At 39.9% G+C, this 13,003-nt stretch overlaps 1 protein-coding gene across 1 annotated transcript; it reads right to left on the bottom strand.

Moving 5' to 3' along the window:
* Positions 1-8,553: 8,553 nt before the first annotated feature.
* LOC138370934 (repetitive organellar protein-like) lies at positions 8,554-9,285 on the bottom strand. Its single transcript, XM_069335597.1, has one exon. The coding sequence runs from the start codon at positions 9,283-9,285 to the stop codon at positions 8,554-8,556; it is 732 nt and encodes a 243-aa protein (XP_069191698.1).
* Between the last annotated feature and the right edge of the window lie 3,718 nt (positions 9,286-13,003).

Here is a 13,003-nt window from a genome sequence, read left to right as displayed (position 1 = left end):
CCCGCAAGCACAATTAGGTGAGTATATACATTTGTCACTTTTATTCTGACAGGGCGAGATAGCTGATAGAGAAACTAATGCGCAAATAAGCACTTAACCACTGAAGGTGATTAAGCTGCTTTTACAAGCTCAGGTTATATAGATACATCACATATATACATCGTATAATTAATACATTACATGGTCAATCTAGGGTACAAGTCCAATATATCATCAAGTGTTCCAGTACTCATATAGTGACGTTAAGTGACTACTCAACTCAAGTGACGTTACCATGTCCGCCAGTGTGAAGTCACGTCACAAAATGTCGACATCTCATTGCATGTCACTATTATCAGACGCTCATCTGATAATGGTGGCTTGTATCCTTGAAATACTCACTGATGTTTAGTATATCTTTTTCTTCCTCTGACCTTTTAATCTCTGGTCAGGTATGCAGAATAGAGTAGGTAGACTACCTATTAACTAGGTAGACTCGTTCCACCAGGCTACATGGGGTCATAACACTCCCTCCCCTTGTTTTTGAGAGTTACTTTCAGTGTCTAGGCTCGTGACAAAGCGTCAGCCACCACATTATCTCGTCCTCTGATATGTCCTATTTTCAGATTATATTCGTGAAGTGACAGGAACCACCTGGTTAACCTCTGATTCGCATGCTTCATCGTGCTCAGGAACCCCAGGAGGATTATGATCTGTATACACAATAACTGGGTGACTTCCGCCACTTACGTATATCTTAAAATGTTTTAATGCCAGAATCAATGCTAAGGTCTCCTTTTCTAAAGTACTGTATGATCTCTGATGCATGACAAACTTCTTCGAAACGAAAGACACGGGGGGATAAATTTCATCCTTCCGCTGCGTCAGAACAGCTCCAGCCCCTACGTCACTGGCATCCACAAACAAAGCAAACGGTGCTCCAAAATCAGGAGATATTAACACAGATGCTTCGCTCAGTAATCTCATAGTTTTATGTCTCTTGTGCTTCTCCATTTTACTCCCACTTTTTATTCTTAGACAAAAAACTTGTCTTAGGAGTGGCTACGGTGGAAAAATTCTCACAAAACTTCCTATAATATCCAATCATTCCTACGTACCTCAACAACTCTTTCTGACCATTGGGTACTGGGAAATTAGCGATGGCTTCAGCCTTCGTTCTCACTGGAAGAACGTCACCTTGCCTTATCATATAACCTAGGTTCTCCAACTCCAGTCGTGCTCTTCCAAACTAACTCTTTGCCAAGTTAATAGTCATATTGGCCCTTTCTAATCAGCCAAACAAATCCAGTAGTATGTCTACATGCTCTCTCCAGGAGTTTGCAAACACAACAATGTCGTCAATGTACACTGCTTAACCTTTGCACCTTGCAACACCCGGTTCATCAATCGTTAGAAACTGTGCGGAAAATTTAGCTCTATAGTGAAAATATAATAATTCTTTTCGAAGGATCAATATAAGTGCATTAATGAATAAGAGAACCAGTTACTTATGGATCTCCAATAATGTATTAATAAATGTAATTAATAATATTAATAGTAAAGAAATGTAATATCTATATAAATAAAAATGTAAAGGTTCGTTTGTTCAGAATCGCTAATCTCCGAAAGTTCTTCACGGATTGCGTTGAAATTTTCACACAACGCTCCGTTCCATTCGCACCCGAGCGGGTTTTCATATACATACTATATAGATGAAACGTCTGTGTCGGGAAAAAACATGCTTTAAAAAAAAACTGTGTTTTTCATGTGAGGGAAATCTTCGAAACCTCTTTACCGATTGCTTTGAAATTTTGACACAACGTTGCATTCGAATTGGCGTGTGTTTTTATATACCTACTATATACATGCTTCACCTGTGACAGCAAAAAACATGTTTTTCTGAAAAACAGCACCATCTATTGGACGTAAGAGCAACACATGCTGTAATCTCCAAAAGTTCTTCACCGATTGCTTTGAAATTTTGACACAACGTTCCACTTTAATATGCGTAAGTTTTTATATACCTACTATATAGAAGCCATAAATGTGACAGGTAAAAACATGCTTTTTTTGAAAAACAGCGCCATCTGTTACACGTAACAGCAACACTTGCTATTCTAAGTATGTTATGATTCCATTTCAATGTTTCCAATTGCATTGATAAATTGAATTTTCATACATTTCGATTTATTGGAATTTTGGTTTAAATATTTTGTGTGACATTGCATTGGAATTGAACTGTGTTGTTTACCATACCGTTAATTTTGTAAGTATAAGTATAGATGCCACACCTGTGACAGGTAAAAATTTTTTTTATGAAACATCACCATCTGTTGCACGTAATAGCAACACACACAATACTAAATATATTACAATTCCATTTCATTGATAAATTTAATTTTCGTAGATTTTGATACATTTTCATTTTGATTTAACTATTTTTTTTAACTATATTGCATTGGAATTGAGGTGTGTTGTTTACAATATCGTTCACTTCGTGAGTATAGTTCATTTTTTTACTTTTCCATTTTTTAATTTCGTTTTTTAACTGTTTTTCTTATATTTCAGTGATGGGAACATCAGATCATTTGAGAATGCATCGGACGACGTGGTGGGGAATGGTGGGGAGGACGAGGGGGTAGGGAATGGTGGGGAGGACGAAAGGGGGAAGGAACGGGAGTGGGGGGATTGTGGGAAGGACGAGGGAACAGGGGAGGGGGTAATAGTGAGGAGGATGATAGGACGGGGAAGTTGGGGCTGGTGGGGACGAGGGGACAAGGGAATGGAGAATGATGGGGAGGGCAAAAGGAACAGGGAAGTGGAGGATGGTAGGGAAGACGAGGGGACGGCGGAGGGGGGATTGGTAGGGAGATCGAAGGGGATGGGGGAGTGGGAGATGATGGGGAGGACGACGGGACGGTGGAGTGGGGAATGGTGGGGAGGACAAAGGAATGGGGGAGGGAGGGAATGTTGGGGAGGATGAGGGGATGGGGAAGTGGGGAATGGTTGGGAGGCCGAGGGGACGGGGGGAGTGAGGAATAGTTAGAACTGGGAGACAGGGGAAGGTTACTGTGGCTCAGCAATGCACATACATTCCTGAGGAATGTATGTGCATTACTGAGCCACATTAACGCATGGCCAGGTACAGCTAGTCTATAAAAATAAAAATGGAAATGTTTGTATGTTCATAATCGATAATCTCCGAAAGTTCTTCACCGATTGCTTTGAAATTTTTACATAACCTTCCATTCGCATCAGAGCGGGTTTTTATGTACACACTGTATAGATGCCACGTCTGTGACGGGAAAAATATGCTTTGTTTGAAAAACTGTGTTTTTTCCATGTGTTTTTCATGTGAGGGAAATCTTTGAAACCTCTTTACCGATTGCTTTGAAATTTTGACACAAGGTTGCATTCGAATAGGCGAGTGTTTTTATATACCTACTATATACATGTGACAGGAAAAAAATGATTTTTAGAAAAACAGTGCCATCTGTTGGACGTAGGAGCAACAAATGCTGTAATCTCCAAAAGTTCCTCACCAATTGCTTTGAAATTTTGACACAACATTCCATTCAAATACGTGCCTGTTTTTATATACTACTATATAGATGACACCTGTGACAGGTAAAAACATGCTTTTTTTTTAACAGCGCCATCTGTTACCCGTAATAGTAACACATGTTATACTTAATATGTTACAATTACATTTCAATGTTTCCAATTGCATTGATAAAATGAATTTTCATAGATTTCGATTTATTTTCATTAATTTATTTTGTGTGACATTGCGCTGGAATTTACCTGTGTAGTTTACCATACCATTCATTTCATAAGTATAAATATAGATGCCACACCTGTGACATTTAAAAACATTCTTTTTTTAAGAAACAGCGCCATTTGTTGCATGTAGGAGCAACACATGCTATACTAAATATGTTACAATTCGATTTCAATGTATCCGATTGCATTGACAAATTGAATTTTCATAGATTTTGATTTATTTATATTTGATTTAATTATTTTGTGTGTCATTGCATTGGAATTGAGCTGTGTTGTTTCCTATACCACTCATTTCATGAGTTTAAGTAAAGATGCCATACCTATGACATGCAAAAACATGCTATTTTTGAAAAACAGCGCCATCTGTTGTACGTAAGAGCAGCACACGCTGTACTATATATGTTACAATACCATTTCAAGGTCTCTGATTTCATTGATAAATTTAATGTTAATAGATTCTGATTTATTTTCATTTTTATTTAACTATTTTGTGTGACATTGCATTGGAATTGAGTTGGGTTGTTTATCATACTGTTTATTTTATGAGAATAGATTATTTTGTATTTTTTCTTTTTTCATTCCCTTTTTTTTTAACTGTTTTTCTTATATTTCAGTGATGGTAACATCAGATTATTTGACGTTCCCAATTATCTGATAAGAACATCATATCATTTGGGAACGCATTGGACGGAGGAGTGGGGAATGGTAGGGAGGACGAGGGGACGGAAGTGTGGGATAGTGGGGAGGAAGAGGGGACAGGGGAGGGGGGTAATGGAGGGTAAGGACAGAGGGACGTGTGAGTTGGGGATGGTGGGGACGAGGAGACAGGGGAATGGAGAATGGTGGGGGAGGACAAGAAGATGGGGGAGGGGGGATGGTAGGAAGGACGAGGGGACGGGGAAGTGGGAGATGTTGGGGAAGACGAGGGAAAAGGGGAGGGAGGAATGGTTGGAAGGATGAGGGGGATGGAAATGGTGAAAAGGATGGGAGAGTTGGGGATGAGGGGACAGTGGAGTGGGGAATTGTTAGGAAAACAAGGGGACGCTGGAATGGGGATGGTGGGGAGGTAAGAGGGACGAGTGAAGGGGGGAATGGTGGGAAGGACGAGGGGACGGGGGAGTAGGGAAAGGTTGAGTGGACAAGGAGATGGGGGAGGGGGGCAATGTTGGGGAGGACTGGGAGACAGGGGAAGGCTACTGTGGCTCAGCAACACACATGAGTTGCTCAGCCACATCAACGCGTGGCCGGGTCCAGCTAGTTAATAATAATTCAGAACTAAATCCTTGCACCCTACAACTAGGGGGGTTAATAATATGAACTTAATACACTTCAATAATAATGAGAAGATACTACAATTCTATTAATGAAATATTGAGATGTTACTGCACATCGATTACAGAATTTATATTTATATATATATATATATATATATATATATATATATATATATATATATATATATATATATATATATATATATATATATATATATATATATATATATATATAGAATTTTTTTTTAAGGGTACCACCACTGGTTTAATTAAAGGGACCAACATCCTCGAAGTAGAAAATAAATAGTGTTCAGAGAAGACCTTGTGGATTCTCACTGAATACTTTAATCTTTTCCTCTCCTACCACCCTTATTATTTTTTTTATTTGATTTTATTGCAATGCAACAGTTTACAGAAAACACACACTCATATAACAATATACCAATCAGTGTTCGAAGCCCTCGTCTAGCTCCTCGGGGGTCGGGTGCGTACCCAAGATACAGCACGCATTTCCCCTCTGAACAGTGACACTGAGGCGCTGGAACATAAAACTGGCCGCTCTTGGGTCTCTAGTCTTCCCAATGAGTTCCTCGCCCAGCTCCTTCAGGATCATAAGTGCACATTTACCCCAGGCGCCCAGAGTCTCAGAGCCTATTGGCACGAACCTGTAACAACGTTCTAGGTCCCTGTACTTGTTAGTTTTTCTGGGTCTCCCTGAAGGTGGCCGCCCCGCCTCCCTCAGCTGCGCTGTAAGGTAGATAGGTATCAGCCAATGTGGATGCACACGTGTAGTCCCGTGTGCACACGTGTAGAAAAATGCACACGCGTAGAAAAAAAACTTCACAAGAAAATTAATTTCTTTATCAAAGTTATTCCAATTTGAACATATGTTCAAATTGGAAAAACTTTGATAAAGAAATTAATTTTCTTGTGAAATTTTTTTCAAATAATGGTTATCCTTTGCATATGGTTTATACCTTTATAAGGAATTTCTTAAATAAGAAGTTTCACCCATCGTGTAGGATTACTACAGTGGAAAGGGATCTTAAATATATTAAATTACCATTTTATGGCACTATTAGTTTTTCTGTAAGGAGTCGTTTGAGGAGACTGTTGCAGCATTGTTATCCTCAAGTAGACTTTAGATTTATTTTTGTCAACACAAATACCATAGGCTCTTATTTTAAATTTAAAGATAAAGTGCCTACCCCTTTGTGCTCAAATGTCGTATATATGTATAATTGTTCAAGCTGTAATGCTGGATATATCGGGAGTTCCATTCGGAACTTTAAGATTAGGATACTTGAGCACCGGGGATTATCTTTTAGGACTGGATTACCATTGTCTAAACCAGCATTTTCGGAGATTAGAAACCATTGTTATGAGTTTAATCATTCTCTGCTGGAATCTGATTTTAAAATTCTGGACACTTGTATGAATGGCCAGTTAGATTTGAGAGTAATGGAATCCTTATATATAAAGGAGCTGCGGCCTGTTAAATAGCAACCTTTCAGCTGTTATATTGTACACTGTATAGTGCACAGCAGGCCCTGTAAATTGATTTATAGTTCATTCTGGTAGTTTAATTTTATTATAATTTTGTTTAGTTTACCATGCCTTTGCCCTTTCTTACTTATTTCAAGTCTTCATATTGTAAATTATTATAATCTTTTATTTAGGATATATAATACACTTTTTGGTATTTAATTTTATTTCATATTTGAGTTTTTATAAGATTTTGGTTAGTACTTTATAATTGTCGTTTATTCTGTTTGTATTTTATATACATTTTTTGTAGATTTGTAGTCATTATATGAATATTTTTTATAGTGTTTAGTATCTGTGTGTTAGGTATCAAGTTTCACTTCTAATCACTTCACGTAAGTGAAGTGATTAGAAGTCCACTTCACGGGTCCAGCTAGTTAATAATAATTCAGAACTAAATCCTTGCACCCTACAACGAGGGGGGTTAATAATATGAACTTAATACACTTCAATAATAATGAGAAGATACTACAATTCTATTAATGAAATATTGAGATGTTACTGCACATCGATTACAGAATTTATATATATATATATATATATATATATATATATATATATATATATATATATATATATATATATATATAAATATTTATTTGACTCTCAATAATGAAAAATTGTTATCTACAATATAAGACTGGCAATGTCTTACCTGTTTCGGAGGAACATAGATCGCGTCCAGCGTCTTCAACAAGTTGAAACCCAGCCCTGAGATAGTAATCAGTGGGACACGTAACCATGGAAACAGTAACACGTCTCCCTCAGTTGTAACACCACGCTAAAATGTAAAACTTCTATAATTTCCACTCCAACTTAGCATTGATGCATTTTAAGGCAAGATCTAAAATAATTGGAGAGGATGAGTCACAATAACGTGGCGAAAGTATGTTGACCAGACCACACACTAGAAGGTGAAGGGACGACGACGTTTCGGTCCGTCCTGGACCATTCTGAAGTCGAATCGACTTGAGAATGGTCCAGGACGGACCGAAACGTCGTCGTCCCTTCACCTTCTAGTGTGTGGTCTGGTCAACATAATTGGAGGGATTAAGCTGCACCACGTGTGTATATTAATTCGCCTGCATCATCACGACAGCAAACTAAATAGAATTGTCACTATTGGTCAATACTACAAACTCTAAATAGTACTTCACTGCTGAACGTGGTGTCCATAAGTTGGGAACGCTGCACCCTCAATCGGAAGCTCGTAGGAGTACGGATGCTTGCAATATCGATTGATAGTTGTCGGGCCACTCCGGAACACCTTCATGCTAGCTGGTAAATATGGCGAGAGATTTCGTCTCCTTCCTCTCGGGTGGTGTATGTGCAATACCGCCCAAGGCTGGGATCCCGAGTATAAATCATAATATTGATTTAATGTTCAGTAAGGTAGGAAATGGATTTGACAAATATTTACGTCATAAATAGATGTATTATGCGGCAACATATTTTCTCGCAGTGTATGTCAGTTAATTTAGACTACGTTAAATGAACGAGAAAGATTTAGAGTGGAAATTTGACTTATCATTTTATTCACTGGGACAGCTAAACGGAGCTGAATAAATTATTCCCAGTAAACTAACGTATATGCTAATTAAAGGTAAACTTATTAATAAACGATTATCCTTGATAAAGGAGAGTAAATGGCTGGATTCTACTCGATCCATTAATTAGTAGAAATTATTCCCTGTGGCTGGCTGACGCAACACCACGGCTTTAATTTCTAGGGAAAATGAGGCGTTACTACTCATTAATAAAATTAATTTAATTTCACTATTCTACTGGTTAGTAGTGTTAGTAAAATATAATGCCTAGTACAAGAATTGCTTCTTAAAGTACTAGGTGTTAGTAATTAAGTGTTGGAAATTTTCAACAGAAACATAGTCATCCTCTAAATGAACCAACTTCTCTTGCACTTTGGCAAGGCTGTCCGCGCCGGACACCTTCGCCCCATCAGCCCTCTCACAACTTAGTGTTGTGCTCCACCGTTTCTTATCCTTGCATTCCACACGTCACGAGTGAGACATTTATTGTCTGTGCCTCCTCTGTCATCTTCATACTTCGGTTTGTCATCCTCACGCTTCAGTATGTCGCCATCATACTTCAGTATGTCGCCATCATACTTCAGTATGTCGCCATCATACTTCAGAATGTCGCCATCATACTTCAGTATGTCGCCATCATACTTCAGAATGTCGCCATCATACTTCAGTATGTCGCCATCATACTTCAGTATGTCGCCATCATACTTCAGAATGTCGCCATCATACTTCAGAATGTCGCCATCATACTTCAGTATGTCGCCATCATACTTCAGAATGTCGCCATCATACTTCAGTATGTCGCCATCATACTTCAGTATGTCGCCATCATACTTCAGAATGTCGCCATCATACTTCAGAATGTCGCCATCATACTTCAGAATGTCGCCATCATACTTCAGAATGTCGCCATCATACTTCAGAATGTCGCCATCATACTTCAGAATGTCGCCATCATACTTCAGTATGTCGCCATCATATTTCAGTATGTCGCCATCATACTTCAGAATGTCGCCATCATACTTCAGAATGTCGCCATCATACTTCAGAATGTCGTTTTCGTCGACGATCCCTTCTTTCATCTCCACATTAATCTGTAACTTCATCCTCTTCGACCTGCGTCGAACCTTCAACTTTCTACTCCTCCACGCTTGCAACATTATCTTCCTCTTCTCCCATTTCACTCTACTACGCAACTCCATTTCTTCCCTTTAACTCTTCCTCGTTCCGTCAAAGCTTCCCCAAGTAGTGTACTACACTCGATTGTACTGGACCGTACTTGTTGCTCTACCTCTTCCAGAGTGCTTGTAAGCATCTCTCCGCACATACTATCTCTTCTCACTTCCTCTTCTTGGCTATCACTCCTCTTCACTATTTCTCTTTCACACTTCCCGTAAAACGTGTCAATTTCTGACATCTCACACCATTCAACTTCACCATCCTTACATTTCTGTTCCTGTGGACAACTTATCACTCTACTCTCGTCCTCAGTCTGTCCACATTCTTCTTCACTTCTATCCAACACAGTTATCACCACTTTCTGGTTCTTCACTTCTGACCTCTCCCTGCCCACACAAGTCATTACCCAAGATCACTTGTATCCCTGGAACAGGTATGTCAGGACACACGTCCAACATCACATCCGCCAACAAATAGTCAGATCTCAGCTTGACAGCACGTATGGGCATGTCACTCTCCGACAATAACCCATGCACCTTGATTCTCCTACTGTCAGCTAAGAGTCGATCATCCCCAATCAGGCTTCTCAGAATCAAGTTCTGATTTGCTCCCGTATCCCTGAGGATACTAATTTCCACTTCAGGTTGGCCTCCTATGCTGACCAATCCTTTACTGGTGAACGGTCAATACCTCTCGTTCACTAAGATCACTTTCTGCGGTTTGTCCATTATTAAATTCACACGTGAGTTTCGGGGATCACACATTGTCAGGGTCACAACTTTCTTGCCCTGCCGACAATTTCTCCTGATGTGACCATATCTGCCACAATTATAGTATCTCACCATTGGAGATGTTCCTTCACCATCCAGTGCTACTTTGTCCCCCCTGAGTGGCTTTGGTTCTGTCCACTCGTCTTGGAGCATCTCTGCACAGGCGCATCACCTGCACTCTGCTGGGTCTGGCTGGACTCCTGACTCCTTGGAATATACCTAGTTTCTCGCTTAACTCCTTCATCCTCACTTTCAGATGAAACTTATGCCCTCCTTTTCGGAATTTTTGGGTACTTTCGTTTATCAACCCATCTACCAACACTTTCCTTTCCCCATGCTCCCTTGGGTCTGCCATAATTACGTCCCACATCACTTTTGAATTTGCTTTCCCCTCAAGCTCCTGTAGGCCTTTAAAATCATACCTGCCCTATCGGCTGTGTCTTTCACATTCTTCACTCCTGCCTCTTGGATCTTGAATTTCGTCTCAGGGTGCATCATTTCTTGCAATTTCTCCATTAATAATAACTCTTTTAAATCATTATACAATTCTACACCGACAACTTGTATCCACCTCTGGAAACGCCTTTCCAGGTCCTTCGCTGGAAAGGCGAGGGACCCCTCGCCTTTCCAGCGAGGGAAAGGTGTATTTCCCTCCTCTCGTAGGAATACGCATATTAGAGTTCCAAACAGGCACGACCAACCACTCGCTTCCAGGTCTTCTCTAATATCTTCACATCGCAGAGAAATTGTTTACGATGTCCCCAACAATTTCCTCACACATGAAAACAAGTAGCCTTCACTTTACTGCTAACACAAGGCACAATACTCTTCCTTCTTCCAGGTGATCAACGAAGTACAACTATCCCTGACGACTGATATAACTCAAGTGACGTTACCATGTCCGCCAGTGTCACGTCACGTCACAGAATGTTGACATCTCATTCCATATCACTTTTATCAGACGCTCTTCTTCTGCTCGTATTCATAAAGTACTCTCTGATGTTTATTATAGATTTTTCTTCCTCTGATCTCTTAATCTCCGGTCAGGTATGCAGAATAACTCTCATTGGGTAGATTCGTTACACCAGGCTACATGGGGGTCATAACACAGCTAGCCAAAGCTGTGACAGTGTGACAGTCAGCTACAGCATTGACAGTCAGGTATTGCTGTTTCAGTAAATATAAGTCAGCTACTGTAGAATTTTTTTCACACTTACATAAATTATTCAATATTATATTAATAATAATCTCTACCTATGAGGATACGTCTTCTGTTAACCGTAAAATATTAAATATAATTTATCAACATATAAATTAAATAATTACGAGGTCTTCCCCTATAAATATATTTATTCTGATTAAATAAATATTGCTGAAACGTTTGTGAAGTCAGTCAATTCCACGTCATCAATGAGAGTTAAGCAACTAATTAATAATCTGATCTCTCATCACTAAATATCAACAGTGTGTATAGTGTCTTATGCTTTACACACAACTTTAGATATATTACTTAGTTTGATCCTGTGTGGACTAAAATTATATCACCTCTTCTCTCGAGTTACCATATATTAATTTCCCCATAAATGCTTGGAGGAGGAGAAGCCACCATTTTGGTGTTGGAACGCTGTGAGGACGTGTTTGATGAAACGCTGTGAGGGCCTATGTGGTGGAACACTGTGAGGACGTGTGTGGTGGAACGCTGTGAGGACGTGTGTGGTGGAACACTGTGAGGACGTGTGTGGTGGAACACTGTGAGGACGTGTGTGGTGGAACACTGTGAGGACGTGTGTGGTGGAACGCTGTGAGGACGTGTGTGGTGGAACGCTGTGAGGACGAGTGTGGTGGAACGCTAACAGGACGTGTGTGCTGGAACACTGTGAGAACGTGTGTGGTGGAACGCTCTGAGGTTGTGTTGTGGAATGCTCTGAGGATGTGTGTGGTGGAACAGCGTGGTTAATATACCATCCGCTATCATAGAGCATCATGTTGGTTCCTAACAAGACCAAATGTTTCAGGCTCACAAAATATGTGTACAACCTTAGGCATAATGACCATTATTCTAGTTAGGTGTACCAGTGGGACGGTTATGTGGAGGGATAACAACTAAACACAAGTAAGCAACTTTCTGCTTTTAGACAGTAGACTCTTCATATGAGTAGTGTATGATAAAGACATTTGCACAGAACTTTGAGTAATATCTAATCATGTCTAAGTATCGCAACAATTCCTTTTTACTCCTGGGTGCTGGGAAATTAATAACCTCTATGTTCGTCCTTAATGGTGTGACTTCTCCTTGTCCGAGCACATATCCTACATATTCTATTCATGCTCTCCTGGCTTGACACACTCTTCTTCCATCTACTCTTCGTGTCTTAAACATATCACAGTTGCCACCCATTGAATTTCTATGTTCCCTTCCATTCACCTGATGGTTTATCTTTATCAAAATATATCTTCATTAAGCTTACATGGCAGACTTTGTATTTTCTGTAGTGTCTGGTCAACAGAACCGTGACTCATAAACACTTCCTTTGATGGGAAGGAGGACCAATGGTTGTAACTTCCGCTTCCTAGCTTTTTGCGCATACTGTCTCTCTATCCCCCTCCTGGAATAGCCTCAAATTCTTCCTTGGCCACTCTCTCGCACTAGAGAGTTGCTTTCTGAAAATCTGAACATATCGTTTGATATGTTTCCCTTTTCCCTCCGTGAACTGTTCCTTCAGAGCACTCACTAGACTCATCACCAAGTGTCCATACACTAACTGAAAAGATGAACATCCCAAGGACTCCACTACCGCATCATGGACAGCCAACAACACAAACGGCAATGCCTTCCCCAGGCAAAATAGTTGTGCAAATTATCGAAAATGACCCTCGGCGTCACATTTCTCAACGGACCTGCTTTCGGAAAACGAGTAGATCTGCACAT

Source organism: Procambarus clarkii, chromosome 34, assembly GCF_040958095.1.
Source record: "Procambarus clarkii isolate CNS0578487 chromosome 34, FALCON_Pclarkii_2.0, whole genome shotgun sequence".
Taxonomy (NCBI): domain Eukaryota; kingdom Metazoa; phylum Arthropoda; class Malacostraca; order Decapoda; family Cambaridae; genus Procambarus; species Procambarus clarkii.
Note: the sequence above shows the minus strand (reverse complement) of the source record. Positions and strands in the feature narration are given on the sequence as shown.